The sequence below is a fragment of the Eschscholzia californica genome, unplaced genomic scaffold (genome assembly GCF_041429995.1).
Source record: "Eschscholzia californica isolate CP2 unplaced genomic scaffold, dmEscCali1.0.p SCAF_6, whole genome shotgun sequence".
NCBI classification, from domain to species: Eukaryota; Viridiplantae; Streptophyta; class Magnoliopsida; order Ranunculales; family Papaveraceae; genus Eschscholzia; species Eschscholzia californica.
In genome coordinates, this window is record NW_028238483.1 from 30,565,222 (window position 1) to 30,584,656 (window position 19,435).

Here is a 19,435-nt window from a genome sequence, read left to right on the forward strand (position 1 = left end):
ATTATGTATAAAGCATGATTAACCAGAATATTTTGACTAAAGTGAAAGTCATTCAGACACCACTGTTGAATACTGTTGATCCAATATCAATTCTTATTTGGACAGGAACATCAGAGAAACAAACATAAAATACTTCGGCACATCTTCAAAGTTTTCTCGACCGAACACTGAAAAATGAGCTAAAAACATGAATCAAGTGATATTTCCTCAAGAACCGAATCTAATGATCGTGGGGTTTCACCTCGAAGAGACCATCTGGACCTGTTTAGAAGCCAAAAAATAAGGCATACATTGGTTAACAGAGAATAATTAATCCAAAATTAAGTAATACATACGATATTTGGTTCTTCAGTCTCTTCATAGACTGATTTTTTTTTTCAAAGGCATGTATATAAGCATCTAATCACATCTCAGAGTCAAGCACATAAAAATTTCGAAATGCTTACACCAAGAATGTTTCTGTTATTTGGGACAACAAGATGTCTTTCAGCATAAATGATCTTCGATTAAGTACATCATTTCAGGCAATTATCAAGAAAATTAGAGCGTCATATACATGCAAGAATAAAAAATCAATATAAAACAAACTCCTTTCACTATCTATTTGGGATTGTAGTTGAACACTGCATAGGAAGCATAGGACAATAAATCCATATTAGGTGGTCACAAACTCAATTACAGATAGAGAGGGGCGTTTCATGTTCCAACTAAAGCAGTGTACAAGTATTGTAACTTTCCCTTATATAGTCATAATACCAACAATTTTATCTCCAAGAGACAAAAAAAAAGACGCCTTTCGGCGAGACTCCATACACCAATTGGACACTTGACAGCAAATTCCTCAACATGAAGCATTTTCTTGCTCATTTTGATTGCACTTCATTTACTTGCGCTGTTTTCTCGTGCTTTTTCTTCGTGTCCGAACAAGGTAATTCATATTTAAAATTTGAAACACCTAGGTTTCTCATTTGTGATGTCAACTGCACTAATTATTAACTCAAAAGCATAAAACGATTCGGTAAAACATCTAAAAGAACTACCATAAAAATACAAAAAAAGGGCACCAATCATTAGTCAAACCAGATAACTGTAGTAGTCGAGTGGATCACAAGATATGCATTATATAAAAACCCAAATCCAATCTATGAACATCCATAGTCACATTGAATTACTTAACACAGGCATCGAGAAAGAAGAAAATTTACCCCATGGAAACTCCTTGTTTCGGATGTGCAAGTAGGGGTAAGCCTGCAAAAATAAAATGAGAATTCTTCAGATCAGTAAGCATAAATAAATTAGAGGCCAATACTAAACCACCAATAAAATTGAAAAACAACTAGAACCCACAATTTATAATACCCTTATTGATCAATTGAAAAACAAAGAGAAGGACTTACAGGAGGCTCATCGTAGTGAGCATGACCCTTTGAGAGGATGTATGTGGCAAGTAAGGTGCAGGAAACAATTCCAGCATATGTAATTTTCTCCCATTTCGCAGTCTCATCTACAAAATTAAACGTTAGGGTTTACACTTTCAAGTATTTAAACATTAAAAATTCTACAATTAGAAATTAGTTTTATCACCAGAGGATAAATCACTGGGATCCAATAATCAAACCTATCTGATTTATAAAATTAGATATACTTAAACTTAGGAAATACAACCCAAATAATCAAATGATCGGGGTATGATAAAGTCCTAATTTATTCAACCAATAGATTATCGAATTTGAGAACAAACCCTAAATCGTAAATTGGAAAAGGGAATGGGTTACTTACGGGCATCATCATGCTGAGCGGAGGAAGAGAAGTTCCTCTTTGAAGGAACGTTGCGTCCGCTTCTTCGGAGGACTGATTGGAATCCAGATCTCACCATCGACATCGCCATCTCTCTCCTTTTCTCTTTCGGAAGCTTATTCTCTCGCTATTCGTTGATGATTGAAACCCTTTTTCTCTGGTTTCTTCCATTTTTATATTCGATGTACACTAATCTCGAGAAAAGATCAGCACGGCACTCATTACCATCCGATAATAAATCTCGTAGACCTGCTTATAAAAGTGGGTGCCGCCCACCCACTGGGGAAAGTTTTATAGGGCCCATTCTTGTTAAAAGGACCCTCTTTGTGAGTTCGGTACGAGCCACCAGAATTCACAAGAGACCATTCTGTATGAGTCAATCGAAATTCAGTCCAGTAGCTTAATTTTGTGAATTAGGTGGACTCGTTTGAGTATACCGAATACAGGAGAGGAGCCTTTTTAACATAGGGCCCTTGTAAACCTCCCTTTGAAATATATGTAAATTCAACTTATCGTCAACCATTTCATGGTGCAGTGGTTGGACACATAATTCTGGAACACAGAAATCCCAGTTCGATGGAAGTTATAAACTCATTTAATTTATGACGTCTCTATATTTTATATAAATGTTGTATCAACAGAATTTAATGAACGTAATGACTCTAAAAATATATGTCGAAAGATATTAGACACTTATCAAAAACCTGTCATTTTATAGGAGAAGTTGATCTATAATCCGACATGGAAAAAAATATTTTAGACCATCTCTATATGAATTCATAAGCCAATGAAACCTATAGGCGTATGTAAGTGAATATTGTAGCATGTATTTAGTGTAAAGTTACAATATCCGAAGAAATGCATACTAATTCCATAACCTAAATAATTGTATTTAACTGCTGCCAAAGAAAATGAGGAATGCTTCTTTCTAAAGGTCTTATTTAGAGCTTTTATGCAGAAGCTGATATGACATAACACTCCGAAAACATATTTTTGTTTATGATTCTCAAGAACTTTACCTGTCAATACATAAATTCACAGAGAAACAACTCATTCTTCTGATCAGCTAGAGTTACAAAAGTTCACAGTTAAGTTAATCGGAAATTAAAGGATTCAGAAAACAAATCAGAAGAAAAAAAATAAGGAAGATTAACAAAGCAATAGAAGCTGAATTCGCCGGCAAGAACTGCTTAGGTTTTAATCTGATTTTGAGATAGACTGAGGTTGATGTGAATTCCACTGCAATAACATCCATACTATCGATGTACCTGATAAGAAAACCCAAAGAAAAATTCATGAATCCAACTCAAATATTTGATTGTTTGACAAAATCTATTTGTAAATGGATTTCCCATCATAGTCTAGCATTTTTCGTAAATATACACTAATTCAAACTAATGCTAGATTGAGAGAGAGAATGTTAGCTGAACATGCTCATGAAACACTTGAGAACGAGCTAGCGAAACCGACAGTCATTACAAATGTGATTGCAGAAACTAAATGGACCAACTTAATTAGAGGCTCATTCGGCACAATATTGAAATTTCTTCTACTTATCAATGCTTGATGATGCATAATTGAAGTGCTACCGTTCAACCATTTTGTAGTCAGCCCACATGAATTTGGCCAACAAAAAGGAAGTGGTCGTAGTCTAAAATTGGATGTGAATAGTTTAAGATGGTTCACCTAAGTAGACTACACTGGAGATAAAGTTCATGCGTATTTGGGCATTAGGCCCGTAAGAATTGAAACAAATTCAGGCAACACTTACTAATGCGATAACATATTCAGATCTTTGAGGTACTTGATGTGGTTCAAAACTTCAAATATCAAACACTACTCCACAGTTCTTTTATATGCAGCCAACTAGTCTTATTCATCTCGCTTATCATTTATATAGTAACACTATATTTGATCATTATGTTGAAAGGGAAAACGTATATGAAAGAGTTCAAATGATAAAAACTAGGAATAAAATAACATGATATGGTCAAGAAATCTCAATACCTGCAAAGATACCAACTGTTGTAAGATTTGAAATAGCCATTGTTTGATAGATCAAGTATTCCGTCAAGAAATGACCAAAGGCATAAATGAAAGATAGAAAGGTAGCTGTGTACAAAGGCTTGTTGTCGAGGTTAAATGCACAAAGAAAGCATAGAGTGCAAGTTAGAAGTGTCCAAACTCCAAATGTCCTTCCATGAACATCAGTCACTACAAAAAGAAAATTACATAACTCAGGAATGGATTCTTCGCTACAAAATTTACTTTCATAAGAAATAACAAAGACTTAGAGAGAGAATAAGAGTAGCGGAGTAATGGAATGAGAGATGCTGAATATGATTATTAGATTGAAGATTTCAATGTGGGTTTAGGCAAATCAATCTACTGTCTATGTGAACTTCGACCGACCACAACTTCTCTATGCAAGCAAGCTAAAATGTTAAGGTAGGCATTCTACTATTTCCATCATAGTACTGTTGGCACTTGGCAAAAGCATGTGGCATAATAAAATGGCTGAAGTTCATTACAAAAACAGCATAATACTCGCTTCATAAACATTATGGAAAACAAAGGAATTGAATCAAATGCAATATAAAGAATGAACATGATAATGTTGGTTATCAATAAACATCATCTAGTGTATGGTCCATTACAATTTTCTTCAACAAGTCGTTATTCATATTGGTTCATAGATTCCTCATCACATGGAGGTGGGAAATGCTTGGGAACTAATTTCAAGACGTTAAGAAATATTCTTTCGCAAAAAAGATGAAAATCTTCTAGTTGTCATTTATAAATTAGATGACACAAAAAAATGAAATGAAAACATGATAAAAAGATCACCAAAATCAAGTATGACAATTGCAACCTATCAAAGTTCATAAATTTAAAACTTCCCGAAGATGTTATCGACATTGTTCCTGTTTTTGACACCCAGGCCCCAATCCAACTCATACGGGGTTTTGTTCCTGCGAAGGCTACACGAAGCCATCAAAATGCCTTGTGTGGGAGAATATCCAAAGCCTGAGCTAAATGTGCGTGCTCAAGCTTAGTTGTGTCAAGGTTACTATCTTCAAATTGTCAAAAGCGGGGATAATATCGATATCTGCCAAGGCTTGGGGCGGTTACAATGAATAGATGAATTGAAAGGTGTAGCTTAGACTTTGGCATGTTAATTTTGACCAAATTTTAAGTGACAATGAACACTGATCTTGCCAGAAAAATAACAAAACCCATCAATTCAATTTTTTATGGAATCACATATTTCATCATCTTTTAGAAAAATCTTATGAAGTTAGCCATATAAACTAAACTCTTAAATTACAAATTTAACTAATAATTTCTTCCATTTGATACTTCAATATAATCTTCAAATTCCAAAATCAATAATCTCAAGAAAACACAAAATCCCTAATTCATACTTCTCTAATAAATACATTACCCCCAAAATCAATCAGTAATCTGAGATTGGCAAATCACAAAATAGAAACTAATGAAATCTAGAGAGAGAAAGAGAGAGAGAGAGAGAGAGAGGGGATCGTACTAGTGGTTTTGGAGAAGACAGCAACTCTAAGAGCCCAAATGTTGAAGAATCCAAACCAAACTGAAGCTAAACGAAGTGAACCAACTAACATCAACCACCATCCCAACGGCTTCATTTTTCTTCCCACACTATTTCTTCTTGGTCTCTCTCTCTCTCTCTCTCTCTCTCTTCTTTGTTGAGATTTTAGTACTGATGAAGTGATGAAGAAGAAGAATGATGTTGGAATTGATGATTAAGATTCAATGGATGTATCCTAATGCACCAGATGATTGGGAAAAGATCGAACGGCTAATATCTTCTTTAACAAACAGATTAACTATCAGATTCAGATGAAGATTTGATCTGCTGTTTAGCACGTTCTTAGGAGATCTGACGACTTAAATTAATCTCTAATATGGTGAACCCCAAAAACCAAAACCGAGTATTTTATTTTTTTCTGGAACAAGAAAATCCTATTTTGTTCAACGAAAAGAAAATCCTATTTCAACTAATGAGAGTCATGTGTGGGTGGTTGACGGTGATGACATTAATTCTAAAACTTCAGAAGTTTCATGTTCGATTGTTAAGCGGTTATCGTGTTTACCACTTCGGCTTCTCATGCTAATGTAATAATGTTCTCGAAAAGTATATGTAGATCCACCAATTATTTAGCCGAGTGGTTCATCTGTATAGGAGCATAACCACCTTAATCAAATTTCAATAAGTAAAATTTGGTTTTATGTTTTATAAGAAATTTTGTCTCTAGAAAATTTAAATGATTATCTAAATGGATTGTTGCAAATATACAGAAGGAAACTTCCCTTCGCGGGTGCGAGAGAATCGTCGGTGCGAGAGAGTTGTCGATGCGAGAGAGAGAAGAAGTAGTTGGTGATCGAAAATTGTGGTGGTAGAGAAGTGAACGATGAAGATTATTATGAGACAAAATACAATCAAATAAAGGCTAAAAATTAAGGTGTCACTTACATCAAATTTGATTGACTAAGTCTTTATTCACCCGAGACTTTAACAGATGGCTCGAAGTGGACTTTTTAAACGAGTAAGCGTATTCCCTTGGCAACCCCATGTGTATGAGTGGATATTCTAGAACGGGAGCCTACTGTCACGGGGTAAAAGTTCGGTCTATAAATTTTCACCTTACGGCATTTGCTAGATTCTTTCCCGCGCACAAGTCTAAGCCTTCAACTCAAATGCCTAGTGTAATCTTGACTAGCTAGGCTATTCACTTCACTAAATATGCTCCAAGAAAGATAATCTCAAAGTATGCAAGAACTCTTGAAAGGAACTTAAGTTTTATTGCTTATGAACTCAAAGCTTACGAGTGTGGACACACTTCCCAAGTCACTCTAACTCTACAACTCTTATGCATGATTCCTAACTTGAACGTTTACAAATGAAGGGATGATCCCTTACTACTAGTTAGCTTACAAAATGGATGGTCAAGATTGGACCATATGTCTTTAAACCATATATCTAACATCTAGGAACAATGTAAGAATGCTTTGGATGACTCTTAAATCTCCATCATCCTCTAGAGAGTTCCATCTAAAATATCTCCAAGTATCTCTAGAAAAGTCCTTCGGGCTTAACACATAGGCTTGCCAAATGAACCTTAACACCGTGCACAAGCCAGACAAGCCCATACTTTTTCTTTTTTTTTTGGGAAGCCAAGGGCTAAATGTCAATTACGGGGAAGTTAAAAGAGGACGAAAAACCAATATAAAATTACAAGGGAGTAGAGAGCAACTGAGAACTATGGACCATAGCAGAATGGGCCAGGTGATGGGCTTCGGTGTTAGCTTCACACAGAGTAAATTGGAGTGCCCATAGAGGAGAGCTTGCCAGACCAATGCGTGCTTCAAGAATGTAGGGTTTTATCCGCCGCGGGAGAGAATCCTGGCCCATACTTGTTGTTTGGTGTTCATTTGGTCTGCTCCTTGGTGCTTTGTGGGTTGCTATTGTGGGGTGGGCATGCTGCTGTCTTGGGCCAGTGTGTGCTGCATTTTGGGCCTTAGAAACAGGTCATGACTCATGACACTACGGTTGCCCCATAGTAAGGAGGGACTACCAAGTGTAAAGAGAACGCCTTTAGCAACGAGAGGTGATAAGGGTAATTTTAGAAACACCCCTCCAAAGTTTTATTAAAGCCCTTTTCCGGCACGAGTCACGTCCACAGGAGGGAGTGTCAAGTGTAAAGAGAGCAGCAATGACCGGTGGTAAGGGAAATCATGGAGGTGCCCCTCTAAAGTGTTATTGGACAATAACTTGAAGAAGACGCCCCTTTTCCTCACACCATCTCCGATATTTACTTTGAAGAAGGCACAAATAACATTTCAGAGGGGGCGTCCACCCTCCATTGGTGCAACGGTTGGACACCCCTCTTAAGTCCATTAAGTCGTGGGATCGAGTCTCGGTAGAAGCAGTTTGTCATCAATATTTATCCCATATAATTTAGGTAATATATAAAGTAAATAATATGAAATTTGTCGGGCTTTAGGCCTCTTTCATTATGGTTGTAACGACTAAAGTAGATTGTAGTCGATTTCTCAAAAAAAAAAAAAATATTCAGAGGGGCGCACTTAAATGTTACTTGGGCGATAATCTAGGAAATGGACCGTAACCTCACACCAGTAGACCAAACCCACCTAATCCAGCCCACTAGAATCAGTTGGGTCAAGCCCATTGTTAGCTATGAGTGCTACTAGGCTCATTACATTAATCATCATTCACTATGTTGCATAGGAGTAGAAATAGTGTGAAATAGTATTTGGCCAGAGAACCAGGTTATTTTGGTCTTTAAAATACATATATACTATTCCACCATTAAAAAAGAAATGTTATCAATAGTCAAATGCATTTCTAAATTTCAAGATGATTTATTAAATCAATCTTTTCTACTCCGTATTGACTGTAGTGCTGCAAAAGATATTTTGCAAAAGGATGTTAAAAATTTAGTTTCTAAACAAATTTTTGCAAGATGGCAATCTGAATTATCTGCATTCGATTTTAAAATTGAATATATTAAAGGAAATCAGAACTCTCTTCCTGATTTTTTAACCCGTGAATTTTTGCAGGATAAAGATGGAACCACCTGATAAAGGAGCAGGAGGATCTAGATATCCGAAGAAAGTAAATCAGAAAAAAGGGAAGTTTTCTTCTCTATCAGAATTCCCTGTAGTAGGATCATCCTCTCAGGATAAACCCAATCCGAAACTAACTGCTAAAGATATCCTAAAAAAAGAAATCATTTATGCTAAAAAGTTAATAACTGAAAAAATTCTATCTGTATCCTTAGAAGATGTCCAGTGGAAACATGATCCATGGCACATCAAAGAACGGTACTTAGGAGTACAAAACTATCCTATCCAAGATGGCAAGCATAGATATATCTATGAAGCCATTTTGAATGAAACAGAATCTGTACAAATGGTACACCACCATTATAATCTGAAAGACAGTAAGTCTCCTATAACACATTCTAAGTGTTATATAGTAAAAGTCTTACATATAACAGAATGGGCTCTTGACCCCTCAAGACCCAGAAGCCTGAAATTGAATGGTCAAAACTATAATTATTGGGATTATGTTTTGGCATGGTCATTCATGTTCTATTATCAGAATCCGATCAGGAAACACTCCTGGTTTATCAGTATTAACCCTGAAATTGTTAAAGGAAAAGGTTTCCCTCTCTGGTTTCTGCATTGGTGGGAGAAATTCGGTCCAGAACTGAGTTTCTTACCAGATACACTGAAGGACCCTTGGCTAAAATGGTATGAGTATCATCCAAAGCTCAAGGGAAAAACTGCAGAAAAAACCCCAAAAGGGTTATCAGCATTCTGTTATATGGCAGAGTTCAAAATACCATGGATATGGAGATGGGATCTAGAATTTCACTTTGATGATCTCTTAATTCCATGTATTAGCAGAACTTTTCATTACAAATGGTGGGATGGATTTCCTATTACAGATACCCATAAACTCATTTGTCAAACTGTAATTGAGTATGAAAATGCCTATAAGGCTACTCAAAAATCCGTATCTATTTCACCTTCTGATAATATTTTCCAATTTTTATTGGATGATATTCAGAAAAAATATCCGAACCTTTCATCTGTAGATCAACAGATTAAAGCTATGGAAATAATTAAAAATCAATTCCTAGCTCATCATCAGAAGCAAGATATAGAGACTGAAATTCTAGATGACTCGTCATCTCAAGAAAATCAGTATGCTGTATTGGCTGGAGAAAGCCAAGATCCGAATGAGGATTTCGATGACTCAAAATCAGCAAAATCGGATACCTCAATGGCAGATTACTGGGATGCTATCATCGAAGTGCATTCTCAGAAGTTACTAAAATCTGCAAAAGGCAAACAAAAAGATCAGTAGTTTGCTACAGTTACTGTACAATTGTACAGAAAATCCGTATTTCAGTATTATTCGACAGTATCAGCATCTAGAAGACACTATTCAAAATAGTGATTGTCAGCTTAAATAGTAAAGGTCAAGACTGTTTCGACAGGAAGAGTCAAGAACTATTTTGACAGGAAGAGTCAAGAACTATTTAGACAGGAAGAGTCAAGAACTATTCTCAACAATAGAAGGCGGCTTACTGTGCCAACAGTAGATGGCGGCTTACTGTGACAAATAGTAAAAGGCAAATAGTAAAAGTCAATTTTACTATTCACTATTCATCAGAAGACGACAAAGTAGACCTGGAAACCGGAACTGTTCCGGTCATCTAAAAATTTTTATAAATTCCGAATGTTGGTTCATTCTGAACCTAAGTTTTTTCTTCTAAGTTTTTCCTTTTCAAGTCTTTAGTTTCTTCTCTTTCTCTGTCAAGCTCTGTAATAGTAGTTTGTAATTAAAGCTAGAAGATTAATAAAGCCGAAGTATTTTGAAGATTAAGTCTGGTTTCTGCTCTCCCATCTTTGTAAGTTTTCTCTTTATCTCTTATGTTAAACGAAGCTTCTTAAAGTTTTTGAAGATTAAGTCTGGTTTCTGCTCTCCCATCTTTGTAAGTTTTCTCTTTATCTCTTATGTTAAACGATGCTTCTTAAATTTGGTATCAGAGCCATGATAGCTTAAATCCGAATTAGAGGAGAATATGTAGATATAGACTAAATCCAAATTATGATAGTTAGAAATTTCCTTTTAGAAATTTGTTCTTAAAAATAATTTATTATAATCCTTGAATTATGGTACGTCACCCAAGTCGCGTATGGGTTTAGATCCGTTGTTGCCGGGTAGGCGTTGAGGATCGTTTGATACCCTTTAAACCGTTGACAGACGTGTAATTTAATAATTATATATAAATATTTTTAAGAATATAATTTTAAAGGAAATTACTAAAAATCATAATCTGCTATTTATGCTAAGTCTATATGATTTCCTCTAATTTAATTCAATGAATCAATTGGATTCTCGAGACTTAACTGAAAGTTCTATAAAGAACTCCGTAATTGAAGAGTTTGACCAAACTAAACAATTAAATCAATGGACCATACCCGCAATAAAATCAAATAAAATCTATAAAAAAGGATTTTTTGATTTCATTAGTCAAAATAATATCAAGACTCTTGAACAGTCAATCGGACTTGACCAAGAAGTCAAAACCCTTAGACTTTTGAGTCTTAAAGATATTGAAAAGTATTTAAAATCTAAATACAACTACCTGCACGTTGGATGCATTCAAATAGCATTCAAACCTTTGACTTTGGCCGGATTAAATGCCAGTATCTTATCCTATTTGCGAGATGCTAGGTGTTTGGATTTCTTACCATCTTTAATGGGAATAATCCAAACTAGTTTATGCCATGGACCGGTTTATTTTAATGTTTACCCGAATTTGACCTTATCTTTGACAGATAGAAATCTGTTTGAGGCAGTGTCCCTGCATATTCAAACACAGGGATATAATTATCTCCCTGGATCTGAGACAATATCAGTAATATTGTAGACGGTGAGAAGTCTACGGGTCGGAAGTCAGAAGGTCGGTAGCTGAAACGTCTTCTAAAATTCCAAACGTCGAGTTCTTGATTGATGGGCACCAGCAACGTGTGAAAGAAACCTGCAAAAGAAGGTGAACAGACACAAACAAACCCGTGAAGGCTTGGGGGGACACCGGGATGGTGCCTGCCAAGGGCCCTCCGACGGTCAAGTCAGCAAAGTATTACAATGGATAATAAACGAAAAGCCGAGGGTATAACCGTTGATGTATTATCGGAGAGTGGCTAGGCTCGTAGAATGACCGGAGTTCGAATCTACGGGAGTGAAATGATCAGAAGTACGAGAGTAGATGTTACCAGTAGCGTCGAGCAAGAAGAAGGTTGTGATCTCCTCGAAGACGTCTGGAAGCGTCGAGCAGGAAGCGTCGAGCCGGAAGCGTCGAGCAGGAAGCGTCGAGCAGGAAGCGTCGAGCCGGAAGCGTCGAGCAGGAAGCGTCGAGCCGGAAGCGTCGAGCCGGAAGCGTCGAGCAGGAAGCGTCGAGCAGGAAGCGTCGAGCCGGAAGCGTCGAGCAGGAAGCGTCGAGCCGGAAGCGTCGAGCAGGAAGCGTCGAGCAAGATAAGCTTTAACACCCTTGAGGCGTCTAGTAGAGTCGAGGACCAGAACCAGGTGGACTTGTATGCAAACGTCTCGAGGATAATCGAAGAACAGAGGGCGAGTGGAGAAGAAGAAGTTTGTATGAGTTGCTTTGCTCTGTATTCGATGATCTGAGAAATGAAAGTGCTCCTCTTTATATAGGCTTGAGGAGTGATCCGTTGGGAGGAGTAAAGGCTGACCGTTACGGAGTAAATGCATATCAAGATACCTGGGATATGGTGACGTGTACACTGGCTGTACATGCACAACGGTTGTGCATGTTCTCTGACAACTACTCTGCATGTGCATGGTCTCGTATTTATTTGAGACGTTACCATGTTACATGTCAATAATGGGGGAATATTCGTTGTTGGGGTTACGTTGACCAAGTCTGATATCTTTGTCATTATGGATATATTTGACATGTAGAGTATCTCTTCATTAAATAATCTCTTACACGTGGTACGTGGAGATATAGACGTGTCGAGCGCCAGACGTGTGGAGATTCGGGCGTGTGGAGCTTTGTGCACGTGGAAACTCTTTGCACGTGATTGGGCCTTGACACGAGTTTTAGGGTCTAGTTGACGAGTGCCCATTAAGAGACTTCTGGGCTGGGCCCAAACAAGGACAAGCGAGCCGGGTTGGGCTTGACGTCTCGATGGACATTTTATCGTCGAGGGCCCAGGTGTAGTTTTTGGTCAACACAGTTTGTCCCCCACTCTCTAAGTAAATGGTCTATTTCCTTGGAGAGTAGATGAGAAGGAAGGAACGAGGGCGGTCCCGTTGGTTAGATGATTTCTGTGTCAGGTGTGTGAACCAGATAACAACGTTGCAGCCCTGCTTGGGAGGAGAAGTCCGGGAGACCTTCCCCGTCGTCGGGCAGGTTTCGAGATGTCCCTCGCATTATCGGAACACGTCGAAGGTTCGTCGGGCGGGTTTCCGGCGTGAAGCAAGGTCTCCACGCTGCCTGGCAGCGTGGAGCAGGTTCCCCACGCTGCCTGGCAGCGTGGAGCAGGGTCTCCACGCTGCCTGGCAGCGTGGAGCAGGTTCCCCACGCTGCCTGGCAGCGTGGAGCAGGGTCTCCATGCTGCCTGGCAGCGTGGAGCAGGTTCCCCACGCTGCCTGGCAGTGTGGAGCAGGGTCTCCACGCTGCCTGGCAGCGTGGAGCAGGACCTCCACGCTGCCTGGCAGCGTGGAGCAGGACCTCCACGCTGCTGGGCAGCGTGGAGCCTTCTACGCTGCCTGGCAGCGTGGGGCAGGATCTCCACGCCGCTGGGCAGCGTGGAGCTTCCCACGCTGCCTGGCAGCGTGGAGCTTCCCACGCGGCTGGGCGGCGTGGGGCCAGTGGGGAGCTCTTGCTGCCGGGGCAGCGCGGAGGCTTCTCCCGCTGCCGGGGCAGCGCGGAGGGTCCACTGTTGTCGAGGTACGACGCTGGGGGTTCTTTTTTCGGGGAGACCGAATTTGGTGACTTGGCGGAGTGGTGCCATGTGGACGCCCAGGTGGCGTTTATGTCATGGGTCATCAGGATCTTGCCATGTGGCGATGTGACCCATGAGTCAATATGGCCCTTTGATCAGGGGTTGGGAGTCCTATAAAAGGGGTCCTTAGGCCCTTGAAGTTCATTGTTGTGAAAGCTTTTTTAGAGCTCTGGATTCCTAGAAGCGGTTTTCTCCTGTTCTTCGCGTTCTTCGTGATCTTCATACCAATTTTCAACAAGTAAGTCACTTTTTTATTTTTTGAAATTTCGATCCTTTGATCTGTTCTCGTCGTATGGAACTTGTTATTTTTCGTTTGTCTTACCGATTAGCATGTTCTTCCATATTAGTGCTTTGTATGAAACTTCCCGTATGCATGTGAACTTGTAGTAGGCGTATGCATTCACTCGTAGTAGTTACAAGGATACATGGAAACCTGTAGCTGTTGTGTAAACTAGGAGTAGTTGTAAATGTGCATGCAAACTGTTAGTAGTTGTAGTACAAGTAAACTTGTAATTCGTATTGGCGCACGAGTGAACCGGTGAAGCATGTAGGAGTACACGTAAATTAGTAGCGCGTGTGGGAGTACATGTAAAGCTTTATGACATGCGTAGTTGTACATGCAAACTTGTGAGGTGGAGGTGTGTACGCGTACTCATGAGGAGGATGCGTGCGAGATCTCTGACATGTATCTATTCACAAAAAATTACTCAATCCTGTAAGTAGTGCGGAAAATACCTCAATTTAACGTGACTCGTCTATATGCGTTCTTGATCCGTAAGTGTCTTTATTTTGTACATGCCCCCATTTTGTACGCGATCTTCAGTTAGTCCGTCTTGTACTCGCGTGAGGCATTCCTGAGTGTGTTTTCCCTTTGATACGTAGGATGGCCAGGACTTTCCCATACAACCGTGAACAAAGTAGTGCTGAGCTTTCTCCGCATTTAGGTGAAGTGCCTCATGTCGACTCGTCTTCTGATGACGAGATCGATGTGGAACAACAACTCTCGGTGCTGACTGAGGAGTGCGTAGAAAACCTCAGGGTGAACTATCAAATTCCAGCAACTCTAAAGATGAGAGCGCCTGAACTTGGTGAAACTGTAGTTGAGTCGCGTCGGCCTGGATATTATGCCTTTTATGAGAACTTTCTGGAAGCGGGCGTACGATTCCCCATTTCTTGTCTGGTGAGGGATGTGTTGATTAGGTTTGGGATAGCCCCCACCCAACTCATGCCGAACGCGTGGAGGTTGTTGATGGCCTTGGAGAAGCTTGGGGAGAATCTGAATGATCCTCTAACCGCGCAAGATGTAATTGCCCACTACTTCATGAAAGCAAATGATCATGGATCAAGGCAGTACCAACTCAAAGTCCGTCCAAAGATGGCAAAGATTATAGTCGGTTTGCCACGTTCTGAAAAGAATTGGCAGCGCCGGTTCTTCTTTGTTAAGAGGGACGGTGTGTTTACCCCGCGCGAGAGCGGGAATGTCTCGTTCAAATGGAGAAGTGCTCGTGAGTGCCGCCCATATTGTCGATTACGCTTTCACACGCATTGTTCTTACGCGTTTGGTTTTCACATGTTTTGTTTCGCGTGTTTTGTTTCACATGTTCTGCTCCACATGTTTTGCTCCACGTGTTTTGCTCCACATGTTTTGCTCCACGTGTTTTGTTTCACATGTTTTGTTTCACATGTTTTATTTCACATGTTTTGCTCCACATGTTTTGCTCCACGTGTTTTGCTCTGACATCTACTCTGTGTAATGTAGATATAGCAGACGGGAATTTGCACGGATTTTCTCGTGGCGACCAGATAGTCAGGCTCCAAAAATTTTGGGAGGAACCCGCATTGAGGAGGAGTTGGAAAAGGTTGGTTTTCGGAGAGACTGAGTCTAGACGCGCACAGGGTACGTGTTCTGCTTTCAGCTTTCTCCAGTCGTTTGACTTTTACCTGTTTCCTTCGTGCGAGTAGATGTTTTCTTCAGCTGTTTCCTTTGTTTCTTACAGGTGGAAACATGGCTCCAAGACAGAGTTTTAAGGTACCATCGGCTAAGGAGGTGGCCTCCAAGAAGAAAATTCCAACGAAGAAGCCGAGAGTCGAAACGTCTCCCGAGTGTGTGTTCGTTCATCCCCCTACTTCCGGTATTGGGCCCTCTTCCTCGAGAGTCAATACGCATGAGCCAGACTCTGGAGCGATGCATGTGGATTTTTCCCCCTCGATGTCGGTGTTCGAAGACCCATCCTCCCTCCAACGTGTTTCTAGCTCCTTAACTTCTGAGAGTGATAGGGCTTATCTTAAGAAGATAGGTGTTCAGAAGGCGTTGGAGCAGACTGCGCTTAGTGGTTACCAGGTTTGTAGTTCAGAAAATGTTAGAGTAGACGTCTGTTACATCATCGGTTTCCCGACTTGTATGTGTTAACGTCCATATTCTTTGTTGTAGGCGATGATGAGTGCGAACTACGCCCAGGAACATATTAGTTCTTTGAACGCGCAGATCGAAGCGGAGAGTAGTCGCCGCGCAGAGTCGGAGAGATCCATGCAAGGGCGCTATGAGGAGTTAGAGGCCAAGTACTCCAAGCTGAAGATCTCGCATAAGAAGTGTGCGGGAGTGCTTAAAGAGATGACTTACAATACTGTGGCAGTAGCTCGAGGCGAGATGATGAAGCAGTACGTCGCAAACGAGCATGCAGGATGGGACCTCGAAGGAGAGATTGAGCGTTATGAGGCCCTGAAGGATATTGATTACAGCTTGGATCCTTGCTCTGACTAGAGATGTCTTTCGAGTCGTGGACTCTATTTCCTTCTTTGCTTGTTTGTTTTTGTTTCAGTACTAGTTTGATAAACTTCGTGAATGGGCGCGTTTTTGCCCCATTCTTTTTAAGTATTTCAACTCGAACTTGGTGAGACGTTGATTCTCACTTGTTATGTTATGAATGAAGTATTTTTTTTACGTTTATACTGTGCACACAAGGTGTGAACGTTCTTTGTATGGGCAAACGGGTTGCCTTTTATGAGTCATATTGACTTATGTTTTATAGATGTGGAGTGGAGCATGCCGAATCTTGTGCAAGTATTTTGTGCATGTAAAAAGACAAGCAGAAGTAAGAGACTTAGATTTTAAGTGAATAATACCTCAGGAAATTCTTTATTGATACATGTGAAAATTTCGTGCGTTAGTACGAGTACAAGACAATCGGGTTGTCGTATGTAACCCTTTTATAGGAAGGGTGGCAATCGGGTTGCCGAGTACATGTAAAACAGATGAGCAATCGGGTTGCTAAGTACATGTAAAGAAAATGAGCAATCGGGTTGCCACTTTGTCGATGCTTGCGAATGTAGACAAACGGATTGTCTTGTAGTTGAGTTTGTTGTACATTCACACCTGGTTTGTGTCGTCTTTTCATGCGTTTTATTGGTTCTTCATCTGTTGCTTCTTCATATGTCTTTACGTGCAATGTTGCTTCTTCACATGTCTGTATGTGAATTTTATTGCTTCTTCAACTGTTGCTTCTTCATACGTCTTCACGTGCAATGTTGCTTCTTCTCATGTCTGTATGCGTATTTTATTGCTTCTTCGTTCATGCTTGTTTTTTCCTACATCTCTTTGTCCTGTGAAATTACATCATGAGTGTGCTCCCCCCAGCCTAAGTGTAGTACTGAACTTTGTGCTGGACTTAGGCTGTGTTAACCTTCGGCAAGAGGTGTCTTCGATTTCCTGTGGGGGAAGAAACAAGTAGTCAATGGCATAGCCATTGACCCTCCGACGCTCAAGTTAGTCAAGTACTAAAAGAGAAGCGAAAGATGGAATATTTGAGTTTAGAGTGCGAAAACTACTTCCCATTTCCTCTCGACATGTTCTTGTGAGCGTGAAACGTGTACTGGTGTGAAGATGTTTTTACCTGCACAATTTCCGTTGAGGGGCTATAGTCGGTGGAAATCCCACCGACTCTCCGATGCCTAAGTCAGTACATGTACAAGTAGGAGAGAAAACAAAGAAGTAACAATAGAGTTTAGAAATGATACAGTTTGAGATGCACGGCATTCCAACTGTTGTTTATGTCACGTCCATCTTGTGCTTGAATTTTATACGCGCCTTGTCCTACCACTTTAGTGATCTGATACGGGCCTTCCCAAGTAGGTGCAAGTTTTCCAGCGCCGCTTTCTTTGGTGTTCTGGAACACCTTTCGAAGTACCCAATCTCCTACCTTAAATGTTCGAGCTCGTATGTTTCTGTTGTAATGACGTGCCACTTTCTGTTGGTAAGCTGCATTTCTAATGGCTGCCATATCACGAATTTCATCGAGCGTGTCGAGATTGTGATTGAGTTGTTGCCAGTTACTTTCTTCTTCTGTCCATTGGTAACGGGTAGAAGGAAGTCCTGCTTCTGCTGGTATGACGGCTTCTGAGCCATAAGCGAGTGAGAAAGGAGTTTCACCTGTCGGAGTTCGAACAGTGGTTCTGTACGCCCATAAGACTCCTGGTAGTTCATCTGCCCAGGCGCCTTTGGCTTTCTTCAATCGTTTCTTTATTGTGTTCATGATTGTTTTGTTGGAGGATTCAGCTTGTCCATTTGCTTGGGGGTATCTCGGAGTTGAGAAGTTTAGTTTGATCCCCCATTCTTTGCAAAAATCTTGAAAGTCGAAACTAATGAATTGCGAACCGTTGTCGGTCACAATTTCTTTTGGAACGCCAAACCTGCAAATGACATTCTTCCAAATAAAACTTTTTACCTCTCTATCACGGACTTGGTGGAATGCTTCTGCTTCAATCCATTTGGTGAAGTAGTCCGTCACAGCTAACATGTACACCCGTTGTCCAGGTGCTGTAGGAAGTTTTCCTACTATGTCCATCCCCCATTTCATGAATGGCCAGGGAGATAGTATTGAGTTGAGGCGTTCTGGGGGGAGATGAGATGTGGGTGCGAAGCGCTGACAACTATCACATTTTTTTACGAAGTCAATGCAATCTGACCTCATAGTTGGCCAATAGTACCCGGCAGTGAGTACTCTAGCTGTTAGACTGCGTCCTCCGGAATGATTCCCACATTCTCCTGCATGTAATTCAGTGAGGACGTACCTGGCTTCTTGTGGGGTGATACACTTGAGATAAGGTCCTGAGTATGACCTCTTGAGTAGTTGTCCATCTAGGATGGTGTATCGGGCAGCTTTAGCACGAATCTTTCTTGCTTCTCCTTTGTCTTCTGGTAACTCGTCATTCTCCAAGTATCGAATCAAAGGATTCATCCAACTGTCGGTTTGATCCGTAGCGGCTACCTCTGAAGTAGGATTTTTCCATACTGCTGGCCACTCAAGCAAAACTAGAGGAATATTTTGAGTTACCTTTGTTTGAATTGAAGAACCGAGGTTAGCGAGCGCATCAGCGTGTCCATTCTCTAGACGAGGTATCTGTGTTATGTTCATTTCTTTGAAGGAAGTCTGTAATTCTTTTACATGAGCAAGGTATGCAGTCATTTTGGCATCACGTGCTTGATATGTTCCCTGTAATTGGTTGACAATGAGTTGGGAGTCTGACTTAACGTCTACTCTCTGGACTCCCATTTCTTTTGCAAGTGTAAGTCCAGCTATAAGTGCCTCGTACTCAGCTTCATTGTTTGTTGCTTTGAACGCACAACGGATAGCTCGTTGTATTAGATCTCCTTCGGGAGAAGTCAGAGCTATGCCCAACCCTACACCATTCATGTTGCTTGAACCATCTACTGAGAGGTTCCACTTCTGTTCGCTTTTGTCGGTTAAACACAACAACTCTTTCTCTGCCTGCATTAGCATGTTAGGTGAAAAATCAACAAGGAAATCCGCTAATACCTGTGATTTGATGGCGGTCCTTGGTTGGTATGAAATGTCATACTCACTCAGCTCCACTGCCCATTTGGTAAGGCGTCCAGAGAGTTCTGGTTTATGGAGAATGTTCTTCAGCGGGAATTCTGTAACCACTACCATCGAGTGACATTGGAAGTAAGGTCTGAGTTTACGAGCAGCGTGGACCAGTGCAAGTGCAAGCTTCTCCAACTGGCTATAACGCG

The 19,435-nt window shown here is 40.5% G+C and overlaps 2 protein-coding genes across 2 annotated transcripts; both read right to left on the reverse strand.

Annotated features, from left to right (window-relative positions):
- Positions 1-30: 30 nt before the first annotated feature.
- LOC147533446 (cytochrome c oxidase subunit 6a, mitochondrial-like) lies at positions 31-1,947 on the reverse strand. The gene is made up of 4 exons (XM_086649060.1): positions 1,780-1,947; positions 1,398-1,504; positions 1,206-1,248; positions 31-261 (listed from the first exon to the last, which is right to left on the reverse strand). Exons 1-4 carry the CDS (start codon positions 1,886-1,888, stop codon positions 221-223), a joined length of 300 nt encoding a protein of 99 aa, XP_086505186.1. The 5' UTR covers positions 1,889-1,947; the 3' UTR covers positions 31-220.
- Positions 1,948-2,778: 831 nt separating this feature from the next.
- On the reverse strand, positions 2,779-5,572 carry ERG28 (ergosterol biosynthesis protein). The gene is made up of 3 exons (XM_086650666.1): positions 5,345-5,572; positions 3,805-4,011; positions 2,779-3,065 (listed from the first exon to the last, which is right to left on the reverse strand). The coding sequence occupies exons 1-3, from the start codon at positions 5,457-5,459 to the stop codon at positions 2,995-2,997; spliced, it is 393 nt and encodes a 130-aa protein (XP_086506792.1). The 5' UTR covers positions 5,460-5,572; the 3' UTR covers positions 2,779-2,994.
- Between the last annotated feature and the right edge of the window lie 13,863 nt (positions 5,573-19,435).